Genomic DNA, 27,884 nt, shown 5'->3' with positions numbered 1-27,884 from the left:
TGGATTGAAGTAGTTAAACATGTTAATAAATTGGTAGGTTTAGACGATTCTTATTGGCTGAGATCATAACTTCTGATTTGGGAAAATGGCTAATGGTAGGTCGACAATAATTTAGAAAAAAATGGATTGCAGAGGTCAAAGCAAACTTGTCCTGAAGTTGTAACCTTCTTATTGGTTGAAATCAAAGCTTCTGAGTTGCAAAATAGCCACTTATAGCTTGACACTAAATTAGGGTAGGCCCATCAAATGCCCAAGTCAAAACACGACTCAACAGGTGTCAAAATCAAAATCCTTCCTCGAACAAAGTTAGTTAAGGTAGTTGAGCTTCAAAACCAACTTCAAATACGTTGTCGTTGTGTAATTCCCTCAATTTCCTTCACCTTCTATAAATTCCTTTCCCTCATCATTCTTTTTCTCCAACACAGAGATTTCCAAACTCTAAAATCCAATCATCTACTTCCTGTTGGTTCTCAACACCATAATTTCCTTTACTTTTCTCCACCGAGTACTCCTAGCTGCAAGAGCACACCGGCATGGAGCGTTTTGTGCCCTTTTCGCGCATGATTCCGTTTCTGGCTGTAGCTCTGGCAGTCATGATTTTGCCTGTTTATGGCCAGATCAATACTGCATGCACGGCTTCGGTGCTTGCTACCTTCACACCATGCATGAATTTTCTTACAAATAGTACTGCTGCCAATGGTACTTCACCAACAGCAGGTTGTTGCGGTGCACTTAAGAACCTCACAAGTAATGGGATGGACTGTTTCTGTCTTATTGTAACTGGCAGTGTCCCCTTCAGCATACCAATCAACAGAACTTTAGCCATTTCTCTGCCTCGTGCTTGCAACATGCCTGGTGTCCCAGTTCAATGCAAAGGTAATTAATTAAAACACCAAGGATCTTCTTCTTCTTTTTATCTGTCTATTAATTTATTGATTTCTTTTTAATTATTCAAAAGCTGAGTATTGATATATAAGTAGTAAAAATACTAATGTAAAACTTTATTGCTCTTGCAGCCACAGGTTCACCAATTCCTGCTCCAGGTATGATTTTCGAACCATCGTGATCTTTTAATCCTCCTAAATGACCATTCCAACAACAGTTATGCACTTGAATAAATCTAATGCTGATTGTTATGCAATCATCAATTGGGCAGAGAGTTCTTACAAACACTTTAAGATGATTTTATTTTATTTCTTTTAATTAGTTCTGGTTCAAGATAGTTAACTGTATGCTTATACTCTGATGATTGGCAGGCCCTGTCACCCTTGGGCCAACTCTCTCACCGGGAGTTTCTCCATCTGCTAGTCCTGAAGGTAATTAGACTCAGTAATCTATTAGTCATATGTCTATTGTATTTCAATGCATATATGTAATACATAATGGTTTATGCGTTAATACGAAAAGAGTTTTATTCCTTATGAGCAGCTCCCGTTGTTCCCGAGCCAACACCATCCACTCTCCCGCCAGTATCTGATACGACACCTCTCCTGACGCCACCATCATCTACAGGAGATACTGGGGCACCGACATCAACTACTGGGAGTCGCCCAGTTCTAACTCCACCATCAGCATCGGCGCCATCTCATAGCCTTTCGCCATCTCTTCTACTATTTGCAGTAGGATTTGTACTCTTCAAGTGCTACTAGATGTTGTCTTTTACATTTGTTGAAAATATTCTTTTCGGAGTGTGAGCTATTGTTTTGAAGCTTGTTTATTTGATTAAAAATCATTTTGGGTGATTATTTATTAAATAATTTGTTATTGTTGTATAAAATATATGTATTGGCGAAGATAAATATTTGAGTATTTCGGTTTCTTTCGGAAGGTTGGTGATAAATAGGTGGTCATGATAAATATGATTTTGCACTTCAAAGTGAATTTAAACAGACTAATGGGATATATTAATATCGAAGAAAATCTCATGGTCAGCTGATTTTTCTTGTCCTGCTAAATTACATCATAAACGATTACCAATTGCACAAAGACTACAGACTCGAATTTCAAACCAGATGGGAAAAAATAAATCAAAATTCAAGCCTTTCTATTCATCCCACAGTCATGCTTTATCCATGCCCAAGTCATAAAAATTTAGCCTTTCGGTTGGTTAAGTAAAATCTACTGATGGGTACCTTCACATTTCCATGACCCCTGACAATCTGTGTGACTGGTCCTAATTCACCAACCGATACCTTGTTTACGGTCATGCTTTCAGATGTACAACTAGGATTACCCATTTAGTTAGTTTTGGAGTAAGTAATTACTCTTTAGCGGTCTAACTAAGCATGGGAAAACGAGAGGGTGACACTGTAATAGCATCTTTCACAGAAACACGAGCTGCTGAGTCTTGTATGCTGTAGGGTGCTTTGTGAAAACATTTATGGTTGGCAACTGAACTCACACTTGTTGCGTTCTGTTTTTCATCACGAGAAACATAACTGTTTAAGATTATCAGAACTCATTCACGGTTTAAGATGATCATGTTAAGGAAATGAGAAGGTTGGGAGGGCAGAATGGAATGATGCGCACAGTTTACAGTTTGCAAACTACTCCTGCAGTAGCAGTGCTAGTTTTATGGACACCAAAGATCCTGTTATTTGTTCAGTCATGAGCTCTCAAGAACTGGTTCCCTTCAGGTTTATTTGGGGCTTGGCTTTTGTGCTTGTCATTTTAACTCCTGCTGTCAAATGTCAAATCCAAGGTTGCTCTATTCAGGGTATTGATTTGGGGCTGTGTTTCAATCAAACTAGTAGCTCATTGTCCATTAATAGCACTTGCTGCGAAGTGCTTAACAAAGTTATACGCATTGGATACAATTGCCTGTGTTTGCTGGCAGCATCATACCTTCCTCCCTTGAGCACCTCAATTATATTGCCTTTGCCAAATTGCTTCATATTTGTGCCTCCTTTGACTCTCTGCCAAGGTAATGCTAGACCTCAATCCTTTCCTTTCTAAATTAGGTCACAAATAGGTTAATTACTTCCTCTTCTTGAATATGTCTTCCATGTTTCTTATTCTTTCCTTTCCTTTCCCCCCTCCATCTGCAGTTCCAGCTCCGAAGCCAATACTGTTTCCACCAAATATTCCAGATGTGCTAGTCTCTCCACCTCCAAGTGAGATGCAGGTTCAGTTGAACTCAACTAGAGAAGACAACTCTACAGTAGTGGCAACACAGCCACTTTCATCAACAGAAAATGTTTTTCCTAAATTGATTCTGTCAAGGGAGAACGGAACATCAAATGGGAGGGGCAAGACTGATACGATTTTGCTCAAACTCTTAGTATCGTCCTTCGCTTCTTATGGTTGTATGTTATTAGCTTAATCTTCTCTTCTCAGCCTTAAACAGAATAAAAGGCATGTAAAGTTCAAAACATGCACACCATCGCTTTACGCTCTCTAAGATTTTTGGTTAGAAAATCTTGAGAGCAACGTTGGATTTTTCTGATAATTGTTTTAATCATACCAGTCTCTCTATGGTTTTCTTCAGATCCTTTTAACCCTTGAAATCGATGACTGGTAATACAATTACATTACACTGCTGCGATCTCCCTCATTGAATTTGAACGCATTGCTTGGTGTTGCACAAAAGGCTGGTGAAAATTCTGTCTCTTCGTTTCTTTCTCTACATATTGTTAAACCTCTGCACACAAAGAAAGCTGACGCTAGATTTTGAGATAGGCTCGCTTGGCAGATTAAAGAAGAACAAAAAGCTCCCTTGAAAGTTCAGGAACTGTTTAGTCAATGAACAAGCATTTGCAAGTAGATGCACAGGATTTGGCTGCCCCATACATATACTGATTAACAGCAGAAGTGTGATATAACTTGCAAGCTCCATATGACAATTCAACAAAATGTCAGATGGGCAGAATTAAGTTAATCAACTACACAATGAATGCCTGATTAACACCAAAAAATGCTAGTGGTATCAGAAAAATTCTCTAATGACTTTTTTTTTTTATTTTCTTTTTCAACCTTTTATTTATTAAATTAAAGGGAAAATAGGTGAAACTGAACCTGTTCATGTAAATCCCATAAACCATCAGATGCTAACACCACAAACTGTGCATCAGGCCTCTCCTCTTCCTCAAAATATTGACCATTGAGTGAACTGCTAAGGATTTAGGGTTTTTTTTTTTTTTTGTAAAATACAAATACAGAGAAATTGATGGTCCCTCCACTAGATAAAAAAAAACGCTGCCGTTCAGAAAAGAGTACACTGATTACAAGGGCATTTCCGTAAACTCTCGGGAAAGAAAAAACGAAAATCCCCATTCCCGCCATTCAAACTCACTTCCTTTATAAGGGGAACGCCCATAACTGATTAGTAACGAACAAAAACTCACTCTCTCTCTAGACTCACATGACGATCATCATTTTCCCAGCCGTTTTAATCTCCATGCTCCTCCTCCTCTCCGCTGCTGAACCATCGCCAGCGTCACCACCTGGCTGCAGCGATGAACTGGTGGCCTTCTCTCCGTGCCTCGGCTACGTCTCGGCACCGCCAAACAGAGTCACAGACACGGCGACTTCTCGGTGCTGCGATGCCTTCTCTAAGGCATTCAATTCCAGTGACGGTAACTGCTTCTGCTACCTAATCAAGCAGCCTCTAATCTTCGGATTCCCATTGGATGAATCCAGAGTGATTGCTTTGCCTTCTGCTTGCTCTCTATCAAGTCCTGTATCTTTGGACTCGCTCTGCTCAGGTTCAGATAATTAATCCGAATCTTTCAGTTAATTTATCCGTTACTACTATTAGATCTTGCTCTTATTTTTTTTATTCTTACATTTGTTTGTTGTTTTGTGAAAAATTTGGGAAAATTTAAGACTTAATTAGATACACAGTCATGTAGATATTTCTGTTAACGGATTAGGCGCAAGTTAGCATTTCTGTGGAAGAAGGAAAATAATATGCTGAGGTCAAGTCCAGGGAAATTAAATTCTTTTGATACATAAGTTGCACTGTGCTTTAATTACTCTTTAGTACAAATTGCAAAGTGAATAAATTTAAGGTATTAATTCAACTGAATAGCAAGTACTTTCGGTGCTGATCATTGAGGCTGGATTGAATTCTTGATTTTTAGTATGTGATTTCATGATATAAATTGACAGCAAGTTTTCATTACCCACTATTATAAATAAATACAACTATAATTCACTAGCAGTTAGTTATTTGTATTCTTTGTGCTGCAGGGTCACCAGCACTGCCCCCTCTCCGAGGCCGGACAGCTTCAATGCCTGGTAATCAAGCTTAATCATTTCTTCTTCATTGACATTTTATAGAATCAATGGATTATTTGTGTTAAAAAAAAACATCTCAATTCTAATTTTTGTTAGAAATATGCAAAAAGATAAAAGAAGTTTCTGTCTTAATTTTGCAGGTCCTGATGATCATCATCCATTAGCACCAAGTTTGCCACCAGAATCTGTTGACGGATCACCCGCAAGCCCAGTTTCACCTCTAGCACCAGCATCGCATTCATCAGCAGAGAAACACAACAGCAACGGCTGGTTTCTACCTGGAGTCCTAACTTCCATTGTAATCTTCAATCTGTACTGTTGCAATCATCGTATGCTTACCGCTTGATTGGCATTTGAACTTTTGTTGTAAAAAGTATGTCAGTGGAAATTGGATGTTCACAGGAAATTTTGAATTTTGAGATGGCAACCGTTGTTATTATTATTGTTATTTTTTCTTTCCTTTTTGGCAAGAGGTAAAGCATTCTTTGAGACCTACAGCAACGTCTCATGAAACCCACTATTTCTCTTTCAAATTTTCAAAATTATATAATGTAAAAGTAAACTTTCTGCAAATACAATCGATCAAATTTCATGCAGCGAGTCAAGGGGGATCCTAAATCATACAATTTGAGCTGGACTCCTTCACTCTTGATTCATCATGCGTTTTCTAACACAAGAACATCAAAAGAGGACCACATGCAGGACTAAAATCCAAGCCAAAAAATCAAATACATTTTTCAACCAATATATATATGCTCATAGAACTTTATAATTTTTCAATTTTAGGATTAAAAAAAAACAAATTAGAGTTTGCACTACAATTTGTAACGTACACTTCATAATGGTAGTGAAAAGAATAATTAGTTCACTCATGGAAAATTAGGTTAGGGATAAGGTTTTTATCCGTCATAAAGAGGGAAAGATTCCATCTTTGAAGCTCCGATAGAGAATTCTGGCGAGTCTATGCAAAACCCTTGGATTTGGAGAGAGAGAGATATCGATTTTGGCCTGGAGGCAAAATAAGTGGGGAGAGGAGAGAACTGTCGGGTTTTAATTCCTTTTCCTTCTAAAATGGCCAATGAAATTTTCCATCGCTTTTTCCATATATAATAATTGCAGCGTTATTTTATTTATCATATTCAAAGATTAACAAGCCCAATACAATAGTGAAAGATATTGTCCATTAAAGCATCAGCTGTGCAACAAAGTCTCTGAAATTTTTTGAAGATCCCCCTTCATAGGCATTGTTTAGAGCCAGTTCCTTCAACTTGAGAGCATTTGCTTTTATGCCTTCATCAGACAGCAATTCGTCCACCTTCCTCTTGATTTCATGCCTCGTGACCATCCCACTCTCGTCAGGGTCTATTTCCAAGCCAACCTTCCAACCATAACATACACAACTCTTGTTCCAAAACTGATCTCCAAAGTACGGCCAACATAGCATGGGAATCCCCATGTTTATGCTCTCCATAGTTGAGTTCCAACCACAATGAGTCATGTAACAGGCAATGGAAGGGTGAGCCAACACCTTTTCTTGCGGTGCCCAGTTGACTATCTTTCCAAGATTTTTTACTCTATCTTGGAAACCATCGGGATATTCAATAGAAATCCCATCGATGAAGTCTGAACGAACAGCCCATAGAAATGGTTTACCGATGAGTTCAAGGCCAAATGCTAGCTCATGAAATTGCTGTTGACTGAACTTTGATGTGCTACCAAAGGCGATATAAATGACCGATCCAGGAGACTGTCTGTCAAGCCAAGGTAAGCAAGTCAAGTCCCCTGACCGAAAGTTTCCAGTAGATTTCCCATCATGGGCAGGCAATGGACCAACAGAGATTATGTTCGGAAGCAAGGCATTTGCTGAAGGGTCAAGCTCGTGGAACCAGTTACATAGAACCCAGTTGGGAACCTTCAGAATTTGATTAACAAGAAGTAGGTACTGAAACACATCCTTTTGGTTGAAGTTGGACTTGTTTCCTGGTCTCTTCCAAATAAAATCAGCACTATCCATGGCTGGTAAATTTGGTGATAGTTGTATCTTCTCATTCTTCTCCACAGTACCTACAAATTTTTAGTTTTTCAATTAGAATTGTTATATGAAATATTCTAGCTCTAACTCTTCTTTACTTGTTCTCCATCTAAGTCCCAACAAGTCATTTACATCATTTGTGGTTCATAGACTTACCATCATCAGCATCTATAATGCCAGCCTCAATAAGCTTTGGAATGTGAAGTATCAGTGCCAGTACTCCTGGTGCTGAAGGGAAAAAGATGGCATGTTTTAGCCCCATCTTCTCTGCAATCTCTATAGGATCCCGACTTAGAACCACGTCAACTATGAGACAAGTAATCTGGCCAATGCCAATCAGCTCATCTTCATTGGTCTTCCTAATCAAGTTCTCCAAGTGACCAGGAATGACGTGTAAGAAGCTCTGGACTAGTCGATTATCATCTTTGTGGTCATCTTCTAGTGCTAATCCATCAGGAACAGAAATAATCCTCATATGTTCCTCCTCCTCGTCAACCTTCTCTATTTGCGAACGTATGGACTCTGTAGTTAAGAATGTGACCTTGCTTCCATGTCTAACAAGCTGGTGTCCTAGTTTCATAAATGGTGCAACGTGTCCTTGAAGAGGTAATGGCAACAGTAGAACATGGGCGTTGGCTTGATGAGGACTAGTGGAAATGGAGGTGTGTTCCATGATGTATATTTCACTCTTTTTTCAGTCTGGTCTTGTGATCAAGAAGTTGTTTATATAGGCCCTTTAACCTTATTTTCAAAAATGGAGGTCACTGGGAATATCAAGTACAAGAAAATTTAGTCGATCTTACGTGTGCGCATGGGTTGCTAACTATAAGGAAGTCCGGGAAGCTCATTGGTTAGAAGTTCTCACTGTGTTTCAGTGAATGGATAGACTACAACTCCTTAATCATTCAAGCGTCATGACATTTATTGTTGCACCATACAGATTTTGTGATCAAGAGACTGCTACGACACTCAATTTCGCTTCCAAGTAACCCGGAATCTGGTTGATTCATAGTAGAACCGTGTGGAGTTCATAAAAAAATAATAAAAATTAAAAATTTAACTGACTCGATAGGTTGACCCATTGACCCGGTAAGATCTGGTTGTAATCTATTGATCATTTCTTTTAACCAAAATGATATTATTTTGATTTATAAAAAAAATTAGGGTTGATCTGGATGATCCGGTTAAAACCCGGTGACGCAGGCCAAATCAACTACCTGGTGGATTTAAAAACACTGAGGAAAAGAGGGAAAGCATTCCTATTGGGCTCTATAACAAATTTAAGAAAAAAGAAAATTTGATTGGTAATTACAACGTCCGCAAATAATGTTTTAATAACCATTATAATTTTACGTTTTGGAAAGGTACTAAACGGTTTCCCGCTATCCGTACTAATTTTTTTAAAAAAACAAATTTAGGTATGTAAGTTTTTTTTTAAAAAGAATTTGGATGATGGTCCCGACAAACTAATTGACCATGAAAAAATATAATCAGATCAACTCACTTAACCTGAGTTAATCCACGTCAATCAATCTAACTTGAAACTCGAGATTTATTGTAGGTTGATCCACAAGTTTAGTTTTAAATCATATGATAAATAACTTTTAAAACCTATAAAACAGGTTATTAAAATTGAAGCATCATACATGGAAAAATAGAGAAGTTTAACTCTCAACAAATTAAATATTGAATGATGAAATCGAGAAAAAAAATCAATAACACAAAAGAATCTAAAATAAAAATAGCAATCTCGACCAATCATTTTGACTCATGATCCAGGAGCTCAGGCTAAGCCGGGTTCCAACAAAAAAAAAGAAGAGAGAATTGACATAGTATGATCTGGTCAAAAAATAAGGTTGACCAACAACCCACTAAGCCAAGAGAAAACTTATTCAAAACCCTTTTTGACCATTTTTTTATGTTTCTTTTAAAAATAATGTTTTTTTATATGTTTTTTTTAAATGTGTTGACACCGGTTAAATAACTTGACTCAGGTCAACTTGGGTCAACTCACTTGACTCATGACTCGAGACTTGCCCCGGGTTGAGTTTAAGCTACGTCATAGATAACACTTAAAACTCGTTACATGGGTCACTACTCTGAAAACACTATATATGAGAAAATCAAGAAGTCCAATTCTCAATAAATTAAATGTTAAAAGATGAAATTAAAAGAAAAAAAAATCAATTTTACGAAATGATTTAAAATAACAAAACAATTAAAAAAATAAGGATAAAAATCAAAACAAAAAACAAATTAAAAGAGAAGAACAATTCTTGAATGGAGGGTTAAATTAAAAACAAAAAAAAATAACAAAATGATAAAAAAATAATCAAAAGTATAAGGACTAAATTAGAAAAAAAAACACAACAAACTTGGATTGAAAGATAAAATTGAAAACCACCAAAACTTTAACAAAAAGACCACGGAGAAAATTAGAAATTAAAAGAAGAAGACCTAAATTGAAAAATATTATATATGCCAAATTAGAATTGAGGACTAATTTGAAAATAAAAAAAATTTCACGAAAGAACCAAGAAAAAAAATTAGAAATCAAAGCAATTAGGACCTTATATTGGAATTGAAGGACTGAAATGAAAAAAAAAATCAAACTTCTATCGAAGGATCAAAAAAATAAAAAATAAAAAAATAAGAACTGAAATTAAAATAACAAACAAAAAGAGAACAAACAAGCATTTATTGGGAAGGAGATAAAAAAAAAAAAAAAAAAAAAAAAAAAAGCCAATCAGCAACATATCACCACACCAACAACAACACGCGCGACAATTTTAATGACACGGAAAAAAAGCTTGTTCAATCACCGAGAAGCTCTGTACACACCATCCAAAAAATACAACACCTCACATGTGCTATGTATGGTAAGCACACATCAACAACTTCATTAATTAAAAAATTAATATTTCAAGGGGAAAAAACCAAATTACCCTCCATTTATCCTAGATTTACCATAAAATATATTTGAAAAGACCAAAAATGAACTCATGATCAATTTCTCTTTCAACTTCGTTGCAAGGACAAAGTTAACTTTTTATCGTTCTTAATATAAACAAAAAGTATAAAATAAGTTTTAAATTTTTATTGGTCAGTTTTGCTAACCATTTTAAATTTTTATGAAATCAAAAGTAATTAAATCATTTTATTGTTTAAAAATTATAGAAAAAACACACCCGTATAATCTTCTGTATTACAAAAAACAAAATACCCCAAAACCAAGGCTTATTTTTTTTTTTTTAGAGAAAAGACAGAGGCGTCATTTTAATAACAATGCTCTTGGCAATTTGCATAACCATGAAAAGAAATTGCATGCGAGTCATTTGAAGAAATAAGTAAATAAATTCGGGTATATAGGCAGATAAAAATCTAGTATAATGGCACTACGAGAATCAGAGATTCCAGTTCCAAAGAGCTTTTCTAGCCAAGAGAGACTTGAGAAGACCTGGTTCTTCAGAAGTCCATGACATTCCAAATTGCAACTCTGGAACGTCAGCACATACAACCCCATAAATAAAGTACCGGAATAGCATTTGGAACAAGTTTTACGCAATCAGATGCAAGTCACAAAACATTCACTGTCGGCCCTTTTAAACATCAAAAAGAAAAAGAAAGAGGAAAAAATAACTGCAAGTTAAACTCCCAAAGCCTCAGGTTGGGCTGTTGGGGTGTCCTTGACAGATTCACGCCAGGCATACTCCCTTGCTCCATCCCTATCAACAATCTTGATCACAAAGTTTGGCGGTGCCACAACCAACCTGGATTGAATCTCCGTTATACATTTATCGACCAGTTCAACTGCTTCTTCCACTGACATGCCACTGTGGTAGTGTCTGTCCATCATGGAGAGACAAAAATAAGACCCGTAACCAAATGCTCCCCTGTCAACCTTGTGAAGGGTAGCGATGTAGTCAATGTAGTATAGAGAGGGACCTGTCTCTTTGTCATAGCCAGCCAGCAGGATGTTTACCATGTAAGGGTTCTGAGAGACCGAAATTAGAATCAGTCTTGCGTGACCAAAGAGAGCATTTGGTTATAAGAACCCAGATAAGTATCTTGCATGACCACAAATCATGGAAACCAAAACACAGCATGTGCTCTCTACCAAGAGTGTCTATTTACAAGATTTCAAAACATAACAACAATGAAATGCACAAAACAATTCTACTTCAACCCGGATTGAAGTATGAAATACTTGAAACCTATGTTCAGTTGAAAAGCTCTCCAGAAATCCACTAAGACACAGATTATAGAAAATTAAGGCAATTTACAATCATGAATGTGCATTATAAAACTAACACAGGCCATAAATGAACAAGTTCCCCTGTATATATTTTATCTGGTTGCCTCATTGCTCAGGAAGAAATTCATTTCTTAAGTCTCAAACCAGAGGCCACCATAAACTAAACTTTATTGGCATGTCCTTCGACGATGGGAAATTGAAAACTGGTACCATGAAGGATAATCCCTTTTATGGAGACAAGGGAGAAATTTCAACAGGAGACAACTTAAAAAAACCCACAAAAATTATGAACTAAATTCTCAATTCTAAAAAATACGACCAGAAAACTCACTCTTGCACACTAGACAGCTATCTCACTGATCACAAATTTCAGCATTCATTGGTGCAACAGTCGCACATAACTGCATGAAATACCTTCTTTTCTGTTTGTTTGGGGGTGGGGGGAAGAACTAACACCTCAGCATTTAATAGCTTGTAATCTTAGTTGCTTACAAGCACACAGATGACTTGTGGAACCCAGGTGCCTTAAGGAAGCTCTTCTGTATAAGGATGTGATTTGTTCTTTTTTGTTTTTGTTTTTTTTATTATTATTATTACTATTAAGGGGGCAGAGGTTTTCAGATCATATTTTTACTCCCATCTGAACGCCCCAAATAAGGAAGAAAGGATCATAACGCAACACATACTTTCTTATCCTTCTCTCTTTCCAATTTTTTGTTCTTCAAGAGCATTCTTTGCCCTCCAATGTTGACGGATTATCAAACTTCATGTCTAAAACTCTATCTCTCCACAGATTATTCCTTTTTTTTCCTTTAATCACCCTAGACCCGTATTTCTATGCTCTAAATGACCCCACCAACTTACCCCCACCTAGCAAAACAGCCCCTACCTCTCAATTTCATAGGTTTTTCGATATCATTCCTTCTCAATCATTATAGATCAAGTGGTCAAATTTCCTGATACTGTGATTTATAACAGTAATTTTAACGATAAAGGTGATAGTTCACACTCTTATTGCTCAAATCCGAAGTCTTAGAATGATTGAACATGCAATACAGGGTAAAAAAAATAATAATCCCAGAAAACCATCGTGGGAATGTAATCTCCACTAACACCAATGCAGCCATTAATCAAACAAATCAAAGAAAAATCTACATTACCAAAATTAAATTAGGTAATCAAATTCACTTAGGTCTGATTAGTAACCAGCATCGAATGGTAAAAACCTCTCAAACCCTTTCACTGAACATAATTTTTTTTTAAAAAAACCCTAAAACCCCAAATCTGAAATCAAATTAAAAAAAAAATACCTTTCTCAAAGCAGTAGCGAGCTCTCCACGAGTAAAGTTAGCAGCAGCTGCAGTGGTCAAAGGAATCCCATTACGAAACTGATACAAAGCCACGTTCTTCTGTATATACTCCGTGAATTGAACTCTGAAAAAACAAAACCCAGAAAAAAAATTAGCCAAAAAAAAGAATAATCATTTATTAACAAGCTAACATTTTGTAATGGGCAAGTAACAAACCGGTCGCCTGACTCGCCGCTAGCGGCAACTAGCTTGTGAGAGTCGAGTTTCATAATCTTGTCTTCGTTAGTTTTATGAACCAAGATGCTGTTAACGGCAGATGTGTCTGATGCTACGATCACAAAACCGTCACCTACCAGTCCAAATACGCACTCCATTTTTTTTTTCTTTCTTGATCTGGTTTTGATTTGTTTCGGGAAGGAAGCGAGGGATATATTTTTATCAAGGCCAAGGGGCCTGCTTGTTCAGCAAGTTGGCTAAAGCCAAATTCGGACTTAGAGGACGCAGGGTAGTTTGGTCATGTCACATGTTCTAGCAGTGGTGGGCTTTCTAGGCGTGGCTTTTGCTGAGTTTAAATATTTTTGATACTGTATTTGCTTAGGCTGGGCCCTTGTGTTTGTTTAGGTTTAGTGCCCTTTAAGATAGTGGGCCTTGGGCCTTTCTTTTCCGGTGAAAGGCGTGTTTGAAAAGGAAAAGCAACAATTATTTGAGCCATTGGAAGAAAAAAATTTAGTGATACAAATGAACCTGGTTATGATACGCTTACCTTCAATTTAATTTATTTACAGTATGTTTGGTATTATAAGTAGGAATTCTATTTTTTATTTTAAAATATATTAAAATAATTTTTTTTTAATATTATCATATAAAAACGATCTAAAAACAAATAAAAAATAATTTTAAAAAAATTAAAAAATAATCTAGCCCCACCAAAAACATAACCTTAATTTTAATAATTTCTTCCTACAAATAATATAATAAAATGATGTAATTTTAGTTAATTAAATATTTTATTCCTATAATTTGACATTATTGTTTCGATCCCGGAAGAAACTTACACAGAGTTTCAATATAATAAAATATTCCTAGGTTGGGTAATTTAACAAGAGTCATTGGCTTGGTCCTTGAGAAGAGGAGTTAGTTTTCGCCAAACATCAAGATCCACAGATCCACCTCCAAAAATAGAGATCATCACACAAAAATCGGCGGACGTCTCCGTCTTCAGAGGTTCACCACCCGCTCTATCCACTTGAAGCCTCTATAAATTAAAACTGATTGCGTTCCCTCTTTTCACATCAAGGGAGTAAATAACAAAAACATCAGCAGTGCAAATTAAGAAGATCTTGGAAAATGGCATACAAAGTTGCTGCACTGTTGGTCTTGTGCCTTGTCCTTGTTGCTGCAGTTGAGCTTCCTAAAGCTGCCGCGGATCAGTTCGGCTCCTGCTTCAATACCTGCGAGCAGCAATGCAAAGCTGGTGGCCAAGGCCAGACCTTCTGTGAAATGAAGTGCGACACTGACTGCTTTGACGAGGAGGTTGCTGGTAAACTGCATATCAAGTTTCCTTGAGAAGCACAAATGTGTAAGCTTGGTGGATCAGTGGCATCCTTTCTCCATGTAAACGAGAGAATTGCATCAGATGATGGAGGGATTCATTAACGATTTGTATTCTTTCTCGTTTGTAATAAGTTTATAAATCTACCAAGTTTTTTATTCTCATCCTCTACTATCCCACACAAAGCCCATTAATTACCTTGTTATCGCTATTGCTTCTTTTTTTTTTTCATTTAATATATTTCAAAATATATTTCGAAGTTAAATAACACCTTCAGTAATGAAAAGATTAATAATATGGAGAAATAAGTATAAGGATTTGATTAAATTTAATTTTTTTATGGGGATTTTAAGGGAAGAAAATACAGGGATCTCTCCGAATTCATTAACTGCTTAAGAAAAAGATCATGTAACATGATACACATACCTCTCCTCTCCCTGTTAGACTTGTATTTATTTAAAAGAATTAGTTTACGGGCTCAAAACAAGTCATTATGTCATATGAAATAATTCGTTAACTAGCTAGATGGAGACCCGCGCTTGGCTTTTATATTTAATTTTTATTATGATTCTTATTCTTACAATATTTTTTAAATTGAAGATAAATATTCAAATATAATTCGATTATATTACCTTATTTTTCACATTGTTGTTATTGGGGATTGCATGAAATGGGTTTGTATTGTTTATTGTCGAAACTCCTGTTGGGGTCCCAGAGTCTGTCTATCACCCCTTTAAACTTTATATTTTCTCAAATTAACCCAATAAACTTTATAAATTCGGTTTCTATTATTATTAAATGGCGAGGTCTTCGTTACTAGTTCTAATGGAAATAATATATTAGAAACAAGATAGTAGACGGTTTTTGTTTTCTTCATGTTTTAATTCTTATAAAAGTTTAATATCTATATTTATGTATTTTACAGCCAATTAATTTGAAATATTATTTAATTCAAATTAACGAATTAGTTTGGGGAATAATAAAAAAGAATTAGTCTTTAGCTTAAGAGTGGGTCCTGTCACGTGAAATTCTGCCTTGATTCCTCTCCATTCTCGTCGTGCAAGAAAATAATTTAGAAAAGAAAAGGAATAATTGTTCTGCTAGCTTATTCTTCTTATTCTGCTTTCAACAAGCATCGTAATAGCGGGGGATTACACAAGAGTTCCATTGAGGGTGGTTGAATTGGTCAGGGGAGGCGGCCACCTTCCAGGACATTGCGGAGGACCTGGTGGTGGGCAGGGTGCACCTTTGTGGAATGCACAGCGACATTCCCAGTATGGGAACGGACCGCCTGGACCAACGCAGTAGGCTTCGACAATTCCATAACCTCGGTAACATGGCCTGCATATTTCCAAGCACTGTTGTTTGTCTGGACAACCACCTCCGATCGTGGATAGATATCCACCCCGGCAATCTCCGGCCTTAACAGACGACATATTGGTTGTACCTGCATAAGCACAATACATTAACGCACAACAAATTTAATTAGGGCCAAAGGATTTCAAGGCATAACAAAAGGAAAATAAAATCTGAAATATTAAAAACTTAAATATTGTTTTTGAGGGAATTAGGAGAGATTAGACCAGAGAGCGCGCAGGATCTGGCTCAAGATTTTATTCAACAAACCTGAGACGAATACAAGGACAAGCAAAAGCAAATGGCGGACAGCGACGACCTTGACCATCTCCATCTTAAAAAACTTGGGTTAGAACTGAATCATCACAGTGGGATTTTATAGCAAACAAGAAATTGCATGCACATGCATAACCGTAACTGGATAATCCTCAATCATCAAAATCTATAGATTTCTTTCCTTTTATCATCGATATACTTGACATAACTGTACAGTTTAAACAAATTTCTCTTTCTGTCAAATATAGTCTTCACTTAATTGTCATTTATAACAGTAACTACCACCAAATCATCAAAAAATCGAAAATCTGATTGACTACTCACATAATTTAGTCATTTATTTATTTTTGTCTAGATTGTAAAGTTGGGGATTTTTTCACGGACCGGTGGTGTTTATGATCATTGTCTATTAGAGGCTTAGCACGCTAACACCTAATATTTAACGTGGTTCTGCAAATCGCTTATATCCACGGGAGCAGTCTATATTATTCGAGATAGAGAAAGAATACAACACAGATACATGGAGAACGAGGATGACATCCACTCAACTCAATTCTCATCTCTCATTGCTGCACTTGCAGCTGCTGCCATTGACAGCCCTTCTCTCTTTCTCTCTTCTCTTTTTTGCTCTACTACTGCACACACACTGCTCTGCTCTCTTGGTGCCTATTTATAAGCAAGAATGGTGCCACCAACTCCAGCTCATATTCAACAATGGTGGCTGCCAAAATTGATGTTTGGTATGGGTTGCTACATTAGTCAATAGACGGTGCCGTCCATTAATGGTTGTTGCACATTAATGGCAACAAACATAACAATCACCCCATTTGCCATTCATGTGGGCCAATTATCATCTTGCTTCTTCATCACAAGCTTGTATCTTGCAGCTCTTCCAAGCTTACCATTCCGAGAGCATCTTCGACCAAGTTTACAGGTACTTGCCACACCTTTTAATCACCAGAGTCACCAAAGCACACCCTTGCTCATACCAAAAGATCACTCCAACCAGATGGTCTGCCACATCACATCTGAAAAGTGTTAATGCTTGTCTCCAGGACACACAACATTCCCCTTCAAGCTTATCAATCATGTTTGGTCTGGAATGATCTATCAAGCCTTACACCAAGGCTAACAACACCCCCTCAAACAGAAATATCTATTTCCAAGTGCAACAGTCATTATCTGCGTATTTCAATGTAATCACGAGCTCACCGCTCTTCCACGAGTTTACTCATCCAGGAGTTGCGTCTGCCCTATGTTCCACCCTAGAAACCACGCCTTACTTCTTCATGAGTCTCTTGCTCTTAGTCTTGAAAGTCCAGGTAGCTCTCCTCCTTTAACCATGAGGATAGCCCATTAAAAGTTGATCCATATCTATCTTCATACTCTAAGTATTACAATGTTATTACCGAGCTCACCACCTTCACAAGAGTCAACTTGTTCCCGGAACCTATGCATGCCCTCTGCTCCTACATAGCAGTCGCGTCTTAATGCTCCACAAGTCATCCACTTATTGTCCAAGGCAAATGTTTTCTAGCTCATTGATCTTTAGCATGGGGGTAATATCCATGAAAGTCAATCCAACACTTGTCTTCATACTTATCATAACCACTCTATTAATTATCCATACACCTGTCTACTCATATCTAACCATCACATTAGCTCTGGGGCGTTCTGAAATTTGGCTCATATCATGGCCCTCACACTCTCTCTTTAAGGTGTCTTCACCCGTTGTCATGGGGTGGTCGCATCCTTCTTCATCTGGGATGCCTCTAAGTGGCTCCAAAATTCTCTACCACCATGTGCACTATGAGAGAGATTATTGTCATTGATTATATAGAAAGAGAGAGTTGTGGTACACTCCTAGCAATCCTCTATCTCGATCTCTATGTTTGGAACTTTTACGCCTTTCTACTTGATAGCTCTACCTACACCAACTCTCTTTGGTGTCTTCGTTTTTATAGGCGGTCACACCTTCTTAATTGGGTGCTTTTACAACTCTTTTTTTCCATTCTTGCATGCATTGGAAAGGTCTTCGCCTGTTGTCTTCATCAAGAGCACAAAAGACTTCATGTTGTACAACCTCTAAAAAGCCTCTGCTCTGAGCTTCATCTAGGAACACTTCTTCTCCTTGCATATGTTATCTCATTACAGTACCTCATTGGATCCTATAGGTACTTCTACACAATCTTCGTGTGCTCTCGTGCAATTTTTGTTCTCCAGATTTCTCCATATTCCTTGCTTATGTTTGACAGCAGCTCATCCTGTCATAACACATATCCAAGTCAAAATAGGGTGTCAATATTTATCTCCTTACTGTATTTCTCTTCCATTATCAGGGTCTTCATCAATTCTACCATCGAGAAATCACAATAACTGAATCTAACTTCTTTAAAGAATCACTACTCCATCAGATCCTTGAATATACGGAACCCAATTGTTCCATTGTGTTGTCATCTTGCTAGTCTTCAACAGTTTCATTACAAACTATTACATATACAAAAATAGTACCGTATGGATAATTCTTCAACCACGCAAGTTTGCAGGAAAGATTGGAGGGGTCACACCAGTTCCGCTTAAAACCCAATCTCTAGCCAGAACTTCTTTGGCCATATCTATCCATCTTACTGTCTTTCTGTATATACAACCATTTGCTAGCTTTATTGCAGCTTTTCTTTACAAGTGATCTGGAATATCTTGGTTTATTACCTGATGTCTCAACATCTGGCGAGACTACCAGTGCTTAGATTCGTCAAGATTGGTCTTCGTTAGTTTCCACTCCACTTCCAATCGTCCATATGATCGGGTGTCCAGAGTGTCCCAATTTTGCCTTACCTCAAGGTAATTAAAATTCCCCCACATAGCAATTCAGCACATGTAATTGGGTATACATGTGTGATTTCTTCGTCTTCATCTCCATCGACCACCATGATGACCTTCAGATGCCTCTTCATCAGGCAATCTCTTTTAATAATTCACCACCATCACTTTTGGTCCAAATCTCAATAATTAGACCATACCATTGCATTCAGAACGATCAAATTAGCTGGAAACAAGTCTGAAGTCATCCAAATAGCTTTTCAGACGGCTAAGATTTGATCAAAGCAATTATGGCTAGATGAATGGCCCAGATTCAATCTCACATCCGGTTGCACGTTGGATCTCCTACGCTGGATCCTATCCATTGGCTAGAGGCTCGACTCAACTTAAACTCGGCTCGGCTCCACTCAGCTCGGCTTACGGCTGATGACATGTTTGGTGGGTCCCATTGTGCTGACATGTCAGCCGACTAGTCGCTAAAATGGTATGCCAACTGTGCATGATGACACCATGATGATGTCATCCTCATCCAAGTTAGTCACGTGGATCGAGCCATCTAGTATTCAGGTCGGTTCAACCCATCCAAGCAAAGAAGACGTGTGGCTCGCATGGGGCGTGTCGATATGTGTTGGCGGGTGCGGCCATGTCCCATGTCAGAAATTTGCACAGTTTTCATCATTGTTCTCGTCTCTTCCTTTTATCCACAGTGGTATGGTGAAAACACTATTTTGACAACTTTTATTTTTGGGCAAAAATCAAACACCACTTTAAACCATATGTTCTAATACCAATTATTGGGGATTTTTTCGCGGACCGATAGTGTTCATGATCATTGCCCATTGGAGGTTTAGCACGTTGGCACACAATATGTAACGTGGTTCAGCAAATCATCTACATCCACGAGAGTAGTCTATATTATTAGAGATAGAGAAAGAATACAACACAGATACATGGAGGAGGAGGAGGAGGATCACATCCACTCAACTCAACTTCCCATCTCTCATTACTGCACTTGCATCTGTTACTCAAGGCAACAGGGCTTTTGTCATTGGCAGCCCTTCTCTCTTTCTCTCTTTTGCTCTACTATTGTACACACACTGCTCTACTCTCTTGGTGCCTATTTATAGGTAAAAATGGTGTCGCCAACTCCAACTCATATTCAACAATGGTGGCTGCCAAAATTGACATTTGGTATGGGTTGCTACATTAGTTAATGGACGGTGCCGTGTTTTAATGGTTGCTGCACATTAATGGCAACAAACCTAATATGTAATCCCAACATATTAAGAAAATATCTCTCTATTTAGTTTTTCAACTAACCTCTTGCAAAAACTCTTAATAAAAAAAAATGTTGATATTCCTACGAAAAAACATAGTTTTTCACAAACAAGAAAAAGTACACGTTGATAGAAATCCATTTGATGATTTTCTAAAATCCAATATACTCAGAAATGTGGGTTTTTAAGTGTTTGGAAAGAGGGTGATCACACGTTCACTTCAATAGTCTCTTTTCTAGGGTTCATGAAGTTAACGATTGGTGATAGAAGACCTAACATATGCAAAACAATCTATTTTGAGAGAATGAACTTTAAATTATAAAAACAAAAGCATCTGTTCTTATTTGTGTATGATAAGTGCTCTGAATATAAGAGTATGAATACTTAGAGAATATGAAAATATGAACCCTTTACATGGATGGTTTAAAGGGTATATATAGTCTCTAAACTTTGTCATGTTACTTAAATGGAGGGGTTGAAATGTCATATCCTCCTCTAATATTAATGAGGAATAAATTTATCTTACATAATATTAATAAATAATAAATATCTCTTACATAATATTATTGAGGAATAAATACCCCTTAGATAATATTAATATTGATAAAAATATAATTTTTATATATTTAAGGATGTAAAGAAATGATAATTTTTTATTTTTAACATTTTATATTAAAAGATATAAAAATAAACAAATAAATTCATATAGCTCAATATATCTGCAACCTGCAGCTGCTTGTAATCATTAGGTGTAACCTCGAAGAACTTTCCAAATTTATTGGAGTATAAAGGCCGCCGTTGATTGAGTAGATTGATAGGTCCTTTCCCTTCATGGCTGCGTTTATGCTTAGAGGAAGAAGCGTGCTGACTCAATGCCTTGAGCTTTTCTTTGGGGGCTTTTAGGATCATGCCCTGTTTTTGCTGACCAAAAAGCCTGTCCAGCTGATCTCTTGGGCTCTAGCCGCAATCAGAGCCAATAGTAATAGAATCAGACAAGATTACGAGACCAAATTCGTATAAATTGACTGAAACATGATGTTTTGCTTTCTATAAAGGAACAAAACAAGGCTTACAGCAAGAGCAACCTCGAGAATATCATTGCTGAAGACTGTATATATACTGACTCAGGGTTTTCACCTCCTGCAGCAAAGTATTCCTGCACACATAACAAAAGGTATACAACTGTATACTAAGAAATTGAAACTTACATGTCGATAATTAAGAGTTTTATAGTTGGAATCAATTTGTAATTAGGACTTGAAAATAAGACATTTCTAATTACCCTGAATTTGCCAGGAGTGTTGACAGGATTAACGAGCATAGCCGCACTGAACTTTTCATTATCGTCTGGGTTAATCAAGTATCTAACAACCCCTGCCCGAACCTTCATCACATCACCACGCTCCAGGCTATAAGATTCTCCCTTCCATTGCGACACAAAGGTCATAATCCCTTTCCTGAAAAGAAAAAATAAAAATTTAGTAATAATATTACAATCAATTTATGCATGGTCCAGGCCAAATTTACTATAAAATTGATAGAAGACTCACCCCTTAGGACGAACAAAACAGCATCTGAATCACAATGGTGTGGGATAACAAAGGTGTTTGGATTTGCCTCAACGATTTCAAAGCGATAATTCTCAAGGCCGCAGAGAAGCTCAGACTTCTTAGAGAACCTCTCAAGAACTCTGAAATGACCATTTTGGCTCCTAAATTGTGACTTCAATCTCTGTGAATGGAAGGAGTAGGGATTTTACCTCTGTTGCTCCTCATGTTGTCTGCTTCCTTCATTTGAGCTTCCTCTGCCTCTTCCGTGCTCTTTCTCTTCTTGTTCTCTGTCTTTCCTCATATTGCCGCTCGCACCTCCTTTCACATTGGGGTTGCTGGCGCGGTTCTTGTTTTTGGCAGAGTTCACGGAACTTATCGAATTCTTCCCGAGGATCCTCTTCTCTTCCTCGTTGTCCCTCACCTTCTCGTTGCCCTCTTTCTTGCTCTCGCTCTCTCTCCTTGATCGCTTCCTCTTCGCAGCGATGCTTTCATTGTTGAAGCTCTCCTCTTCCACGTTCCTCTCTCTCGCAACGTCGTTGGCAGCGTTCAATCTCCCATCGAGGACTCTTTGGGTCTTTTGATGCTTCACGCTCTCCTTCCCTGCTGCCTCCCCGTCCCCCCTTTTCGATCGTATTTATGCTCGCATCTACTTGCACATTCGATTAGTCCTGAGAACTCCACAGTACTACGGCAACGTTCTATACATCGGTCAAGATCAGTTTTTGGGTATGGGACCTCATAACTCAGACAGGATGACACACAAGAAAGGCAGAGCAGTGGAAGGAGAAAGAAGATAGGAGACTTGCAAGCTCTGATCAACATGGTTTAGTTACTTCAGTGAATGCAATTGAAAGAGGGTTTTTGTGATTTTACATTGGCTGAGAGAATCGATGAACTAATTTATACAAGGTGGATGCTAAGCATGCATGTAAACACTTGGCTTCCAGGTTTGGCATGCAAGAAGACACGTACTAGTAATGTTAGATAGCGAGTGCAGCCAGAAGAGATGACTGTCTGCCTGTCTCTTGCCAAATCAACAACGGTCAAAGGAGCTGCAGCTAGGCGCGACATCCCAACAAAATCTTTGACGTGGTACGGAAATGAAGATGAAAGTTACTAGCGGGACAGTATGGGGTTTTTGGTTCATCTGAAGATATATATGCAGCTAGCATTTCCATGCTTAACTGAGTTTTGTCAGTCGTAAAGAAGACAAGCACCATGTAGTAAATATTAATTAATGAAACGCCAGTGATTCATTCTGAGAACTAAAAGGAGACGAGCCATGTGATTGAATGCATGTATGGAGATTAATACGTCTATCCATAGGGTGTTAATCAAGAACTGATCCGGATCATGTCCGCCCTGACAGTCCATCACGTGTTCCTGGACTTGTCCAAAATCTTTTGTTGGCCTTTTGGACTTTCAACAACCCGAATAAGTTGAGATGCACAGTTATTAAACCCAAACTTGATGAGTTATTACATAACCTGGTTAACTTTTTTTTCTAACACGTGTTGATTTATAAAAATAACTATTTTTAAATATATCTTATTGATTTGACGTCTCGACTTATTTGATTTTTATAAAATAAAATTATTTTTTATTTTTTAAATTAAACATCTTCATTTCAATTAATTCTACCATCCCAATTAATCTATAATTTTCATGATGAAATTGAGTTTAACTACTAGTATCATGTTTAATATTATAATGATGGTTGTTTTTTAAAATAATTTTTATTTGAAAATATATTAAAATAATTTTTTATTTTTTAAAATTTATTTTTTATATTGACATATATTAAAGATTTGGAAACATAAAAAATAATTTAAATAAAAATAAATTTCTTCAAAAAAAAATAATATTGTGGCTTGACTGTCTTCTATAAATTTATGCCGAGAAAAGAAATGGTTAATGAATTGAATTAATGTGTCTTTGTAAGTGAATCAATAATCCATCCAGCATAAAAAAATTATGAAAAAAGAAATACGCTTGGTGGGGGACGTACGTGGTATCATTCTATGGAGGAATGGACACTTGTTGACTTGCATGGAAATAGTCACACAAGACACAGCTGGTTTCTAAAATGCGGCGACCCCTATCCGGCAACAGGCATTTTTTTTGCGCCGCCCACGAATGAAATAAGAAAAGATTGGCATTTTCTTGGGAGTTTTTCTTTTTCTTTTTGGCTACAGCATTGTCTTGATCTGTGCTTGATGAGTTTTTGAGTTTCCTCAATTCTGCTCTTTTCCACTCAATCGTTTGAAGTCCCAGCAAATTATCTGGCTTGAGAAACGAAAGTTTTGAAATTTTGGCATGGGTACTTCATTTATTATTCTAGTATTTTCTCTTTTTTTATGGAACCTTTTGTGTTTGAACGAGTTGAGTTGAAGCGACCAACATGCAATTGAAATAGAAAGTAGATTTGAGCATTTCATAATAACAGATCAAAATTATCCGTCTACGTGCGAAGCTTAACCACAAACACGATATAGTATATAGGGTATGCAATTCTTACAAGTTTAGGGCGGTTTTGATGAAGCTGGTGCTAACGAATATTCAGCTAGGATGAAGAAGGCAGAAGGAAGTGCCTTTCTACAAGATACCCGCAGGCTGGGCGGCTATATATTTAAATAATTGGCTGAAATTTCATTTAGTTGCAGGGGTGCATAGCTGGAAGGTTTTTGTATGCGGTTTGCCCTTTAATATTCTAGAGAAGATCAATGTAATGCTAATTTTTCATAATGGACATGTCGGTGAATGTTGTACAGTTTCAATTGCAGCTATAGAGAGATCTTGTTTTTATTAGGATTATACTCAATTAACAAGCGTACTTTCTAAATCCAATTACATTTCCTAGCTCCTTTGATAACAGGCATGCGTTTGTGCAATTTTTCTGATTATATGGTTTTCTGGCACCCTTCCAGGACCAGAAAACTGAATTTCTAAAAGGTTTGCCCGTTGCTCATATATGCGCACAACCATGTAATTGTAAAGGTAAATTTTAAGAAATGAAGGACAAGCAATTAGAGAGATTTATTATCAGTTTATATTTGATTTTCAATAAACTAAAGAGCAATGAGAATCTTGCTGTTTTTTTGCTTTCCAAACATCAGAGACCACTGGACAGAGTAAGCTCTTACTGATTTAAGAAACAGAGAAACAAGAGTAATCCCTTGGTATGTGCTGAATGCCAAGGACAAAAGAGAGACATGCTTTTGCCTTTACTGCTATTTGTTTAGCAAATGTTGCTTTCACCTCCCACTAGCTAAAAGTTTACAGACATCCACAACGTAGAAACCCCGGAATTTTTCCAGGCAAATTTCTCATCCTGAAAACTTTAAATATCAGTCAGATGCAGAGGTTAGTGGTTGAGTTGTTTATTTTACTTTATTTTCTTACATCATTAAAATTTAACAGACAGATAAGATCAAATGCAAAACAAAATGGAAGTGGAATAGCAGAAATCATCACTTTCCAGTAACTCAGATGTGCGACATGTGTTCTGTTCGCCTTGCAGATAAAGAAGAGACAAGAATAATTAATGCTGTCTTTTTCAGTGAATCATGAGCCTAGAAAAAGCAAGCATGATACTTTTGATCTATATATAATCATAAGCTTCAAACAGTCTGCTGTTAGTTCAGGAAGAGCTATCATTTCACCTTTATATTTTTATTTTTATTTTCTTTCTCCAAAATTCAGTTTTCATTATAGAGAACTGTTGAGATTACTAAATTTGTTAATTAACAATGTATCAGATGTGCAGAACAATACATGCCTCAGCTCAGTGTTTTAAGGCTGGAGGTTGCATGCATTCCCTCTTCACCAGATAATTGTCCCTCAAGCTCAACAAACTCGGAGACTTCTCACATTGATTTTCGTTCTAATTCAGAAGATGAAGAATTGAGATACAACAAAGATTTTGATTCACTTCATACAATCCATCAAAATCAGTTTAACTCTTATTTTTATGATCATCAAGTCCATTGCTAAGCCAGAGGAGATCCTGTAATTGGAAAATGCAAAGAAGAAAGTTGTCCTAAAAAAGACGAAGAAAGATACTCTGAAGCCCACGAAAACAAAAGGAAGAAAAATTAAAAGCAAATAGGAGAAGATAGTCCCAATGAATTGATTGAGGTGTCGGTTTCTGATGATGGAATCAGAAACAAGAACAGTGTATTTTTTTTTAAATAAATTTTTGTTGCACTTTAAAATAATAATATTTAATAAATACAACTATTATAAAACAAGATAAAATAAAATATGCTATTTTGCAAAAAAAATTAATAAATAAATAGTGTTACTCTGCAAAATTCTTATATTACTGTGCTATTTTTTTTATATAAAAAAAAAAGCTAGAGATGATGATGTATGTAATTGGCAGTCTGTAATTATTAAAAAAACAACTCACGTGCTACGGAAAGCATAAGAAAAAAAAGATGAACTGCCCTTTATCAGTCGGAGCATGATAGGAACGTCACTCTGCTTCCTTTCAACCGGGGACCAGTTGCAAATAATAAAGGAGGAGCAAGCAAAGGACCTGCAGAAATTATTGGAGAAGAGACAATGAAACTGCTAGATTCAATTGCCTTCTTCCTTTTTTCCTGTATTTTTTTAGTGCTTAATTAGTTCTCTGATTTGTAACATTAAGTATTCGTTAATTTCATGGCAAATGTCATTCTTAAGTTTTGTAAGATTCAAAATGTTTGGCTTGCAATTTTCTATTGGTCAGATGTATAAGTAAAGCTTTTTCTTTAACAAAGGAATGGTCTCTCTCTCCTCCTATAACTGTTTTTTCGAGCCAACTTATGTATATCTCAACTAATTCCGAGAACCTTAAAATTAATGATCATGTAAGTCTCTAGTGGCCCTGAGATTTATAAGACTTGAACTGGTGATCTCTAAAAAACAATTCTAGAATTTAATCAATTAAATTATACCTCTTAAGATTATTACTAATGAATAATAGTAGAAATAAAATGTTTGCTATGATGAGAAAAAATCATGGAATAATAATGTTTCCACAACATCCGCACCAGATGTAATTGATTTCATCATTGATTTTTTTTTAATTTCAGAATCTTGCCTAATCAGCTTATTGTTGGTCAATTATTGCACTCAAAAGGGAGGCACAAAATCGGTTGAACCAAGTAAATACAAACCTGTTGCAATAATGATAATCAGTCAATTTTTTTAGTTGATTTAACGGGCGGGTAATAAAGGAATATTTAGAAGTATGATAGTAGTTGGTTTTTAAATTTTTTTTATATATATTCAAATAATATATTTTTTTTATTTTGTAATATCAGTATATTATAAATAATAATAATTTTAAATAAAAAAAATTAAATTTTCTTAAAATACTATTTAGAATACAATTTCAAACTGTCCTGACTTGACCACCCAAAATAGAAAGTGAAACAAAATGAGTATATATAATGATGGCTCATAACTAACTTGACCACTCGAAATAGAAAGCTAATCACAGCGAGGTGCTCCGGTGCTCAGCAGTCAGCACTCCCGCATTAAGACAAACTTGGCAAAGCAAAAGGTGAGGCAAATTCTGACATGGAAGGTGAAAACTAGATGCGAAACTAGGTAAGAAATTAAGGTAATATTTAATAGAAGGTAGTGTCTTCTGATGTAATCCATACAGTTGGTCAAAAATATAAGAAAATGCCAAAAAAATTTGAAAAAGTTGTCCTCATTTTCTCTCTCCATTAGACTGCATTATCTTCTCCTGTTTAAGTGGAGATCCTTGAGTTAAAACTCCAACCTCAAGGAAAGGACACTGGAGAGCCGTTGATTATTTATTTTGAGGAGAAAAAAAGCTGTTCATTATAAAGCTGGGAAGACGCTCTTGGTTAAGAACACCATATTTGACGAAGATAAAGATTATTTCTTTAATTATCGTTCCTGACGAGCATCTTGACGTGGGCTATGTTGCCAATATAAGATCCATTACTAATGAAGTCGGAAAGAAACTTCAATGAATCTTATCTTTGTGCTGATAATGAATTATGCTGCACTTACGTTTGATTCGCCTGAAAAACACACTCTTGAAATGTCACATTGTGGATTGTGAAAAAAAGTTTGGAGTGATTGATTATGTCATGGCATACACTCCGAAAGAGTATTTATTCTCTATAAATCATGGCTTCCAATACACCTGCCAAAGCTGTAAAAGAAAAAAGAAAAAGCAAACAGCAGAGTACATG

General features: G+C 36.6%; 5 protein-coding genes across 6 annotated transcripts; 2 read left to right on the top strand and 3 right to left on the bottom strand.

Moving 5' to 3' along the window:
* The first annotated feature begins 403 nt into the window (after positions 1-403).
* Positions 404-1,799, top strand: LOC7498068 (non-specific lipid transfer protein GPI-anchored 20). Its single transcript, XM_006378327.3, has 4 exons — positions 404-876; positions 1,017-1,043; positions 1,257-1,316; positions 1,429-1,799. The coding sequence occupies exons 1-4, from the start codon at positions 534-536 to the stop codon at positions 1,647-1,649; spliced, it is 651 nt and encodes a 216-aa protein (XP_006378389.3). The 5' UTR covers positions 404-533; the 3' UTR covers positions 1,650-1,799.
* A 133-nt stretch (positions 1,800-1,932) lies between these two features.
* On the top strand, positions 1,933-5,800 carry LOC7474193 (non-specific lipid transfer protein GPI-anchored 25). Of its 2 annotated transcripts, XM_024610057.2 has the most exons (4): positions 1,933-2,923; positions 3,048-4,703; positions 5,191-5,238; positions 5,379-5,800. In XM_024610057.2, the coding sequence occupies exons 2-4, from the start codon at positions 4,361-4,363 to the stop codon at positions 5,582-5,584; spliced, it is 597 nt and encodes a 198-aa protein (XP_024465825.1). In that variant the 5' UTR covers positions 1,933-2,923; positions 3,048-4,360; the 3' UTR covers positions 5,585-5,800. The 2 variants fall into 2 exon arrangements, with proteins under 2 accessions (XP_024465825.1, XP_002315760.2); XM_002315724.3 differs by lacking the exons at positions 5,191-5,238; positions 5,379-5,800 and having other exon boundaries at positions 3,048-3,486.
* Positions 5,801-6,343: 543 nt separating this feature from the next.
* Positions 6,344-7,995, bottom strand: LOC7474192 (UDP-glycosyltransferase 83A1). The gene is made up of 2 exons (XM_002314647.4): positions 7,427-7,995; positions 6,344-7,302 (listed from the first exon to the last, which is right to left on the bottom strand). Exons 1-2 carry the CDS (start codon positions 7,941-7,943, stop codon positions 6,422-6,424), a joined length of 1,398 nt encoding a protein of 465 aa, XP_002314683.2. The 5' UTR covers positions 7,944-7,995; the 3' UTR covers positions 6,344-6,421.
* A 2,641-nt stretch (positions 7,996-10,636) lies between these two features.
* LOC7498066 (proteasome subunit beta type-2-A) lies at positions 10,637-13,294 on the bottom strand. Its single transcript, XM_002314646.4, has 3 exons — positions 13,052-13,294; positions 12,836-12,959; positions 10,637-11,264 (listed from the first exon to the last, which is right to left on the bottom strand). The coding sequence occupies exons 1-3, from the start codon at positions 13,207-13,209 to the stop codon at positions 10,917-10,919; spliced, it is 630 nt and encodes a 209-aa protein (XP_002314682.1). The 5' UTR covers positions 13,210-13,294; the 3' UTR covers positions 10,637-10,916.
* A 2,279-nt stretch (positions 13,295-15,573) lies between these two features.
* LOC7474189 (vicilin Car i 2.0101) lies at positions 15,574-22,737 on the bottom strand. The gene is made up of 7 exons (XM_052456474.1): positions 22,601-22,737; positions 21,876-22,286; positions 21,663-21,827; positions 21,399-21,573; positions 21,190-21,272; positions 20,843-21,071; positions 15,574-15,834 (listed from the first exon to the last, which is right to left on the bottom strand). Exons 1-7 carry the CDS (start codon positions 22,735-22,737, stop codon positions 15,574-15,576), a joined length of 1,461 nt encoding a protein of 486 aa, XP_052312434.1.
* Between the last annotated feature and the right edge of the window lie 5,147 nt (positions 22,738-27,884).

This window comes from Populus trichocarpa, chromosome 10, assembly GCF_000002775.5.
Source record: "Populus trichocarpa isolate Nisqually-1 chromosome 10, P.trichocarpa_v4.1, whole genome shotgun sequence".
Classification (NCBI taxonomy): domain Eukaryota; kingdom Viridiplantae; phylum Streptophyta; class Magnoliopsida; order Malpighiales; family Salicaceae; genus Populus; species Populus trichocarpa.
The sequence above is the reverse complement of the archived record's forward strand: the minus strand, read 5'-3'. Positions and strand labels throughout refer to the sequence as shown.

Coding starts and splice junctions, on each gene's coding strand:
- LOC7498068 (XM_006378327.3), top strand. CDS start 534: ATGGAGCGTTTTGTGCCCTTTTCGCGCATGATTCCGTTTCTGGCTGTA. Junction 877..1,016: donor TGTCCCAGTTCAATGCAAAG/GTAATTAATTAA, acceptor TTGCTCTTGCAG/CCACAGGTTCACCAATTCCT. Junction 1,044..1,256: donor TTCACCAATTCCTGCTCCAG/GTATGATTTTCG, acceptor GATGATTGGCAG/GCCCTGTCACCCTTGGGCCA.
- LOC7498066 (XM_002314646.4), bottom strand. CDS start 13,209: ATGGAGTGCGTATTTGGACTGGTAGGTGACGGTTTTGTGATCGTAGCA. Junction 12,960..13,051: donor AGCGGCGAGTCAGGCGACCG/GTTTGTTACTTG, acceptor TTGTTTTTTCAG/AGTTCAATTCACGGAGTATA. Junction 11,265..12,835: donor TCGCTACTGCTTTGAGAAAG/GTATTTTTTTTT, acceptor TCGGTCTCTCAG/AACCCTTACATGGTAAACAT.
- LOC7474189 (XM_052456474.1), bottom strand. CDS start 22,737: ATGTCGCGCCTAGCTGCAGCTCCTTTGACCGTTGTTGATTTGGCAAGA. Junction 21,273..21,398: donor ACACTCCTGGCAAATTCAGG/GTAATTAGAAAT, acceptor TTATGTGTGCAG/GAATACTTTGCTGCAGGAGG. Junction 21,072..21,189: donor TTCTCGAGGTTGCTCTTGCT/GTAAGCCTTGTT, acceptor TTGCGGCTAGAG/CCCAAGAGATCAGCTGGACA.
- LOC7474193 (XM_002315724.3), top strand. CDS start 2,575: ATGGACACCAAAGATCCTGTTATTTGTTCAGTCATGAGCTCTCAAGAA. Junction 2,924..3,047: donor TCCTTTGACTCTCTGCCAAG/GTAATGCTAGAC, acceptor CTCCATCTGCAG/TTCCAGCTCCGAAGCCAATA.
- LOC7474192 (XM_002314647.4), bottom strand. CDS start 7,943: ATGGAACACACCTCCATTTCCACTAGTCCTCATCAAGCCAACGCCCAT. Junction 7,303..7,426: donor CATTATAGATGCTGATGATG/GTAAGTCTATGA, acceptor AAAAATTTGTAG/GTACTGTGGAGAAGAATGAG.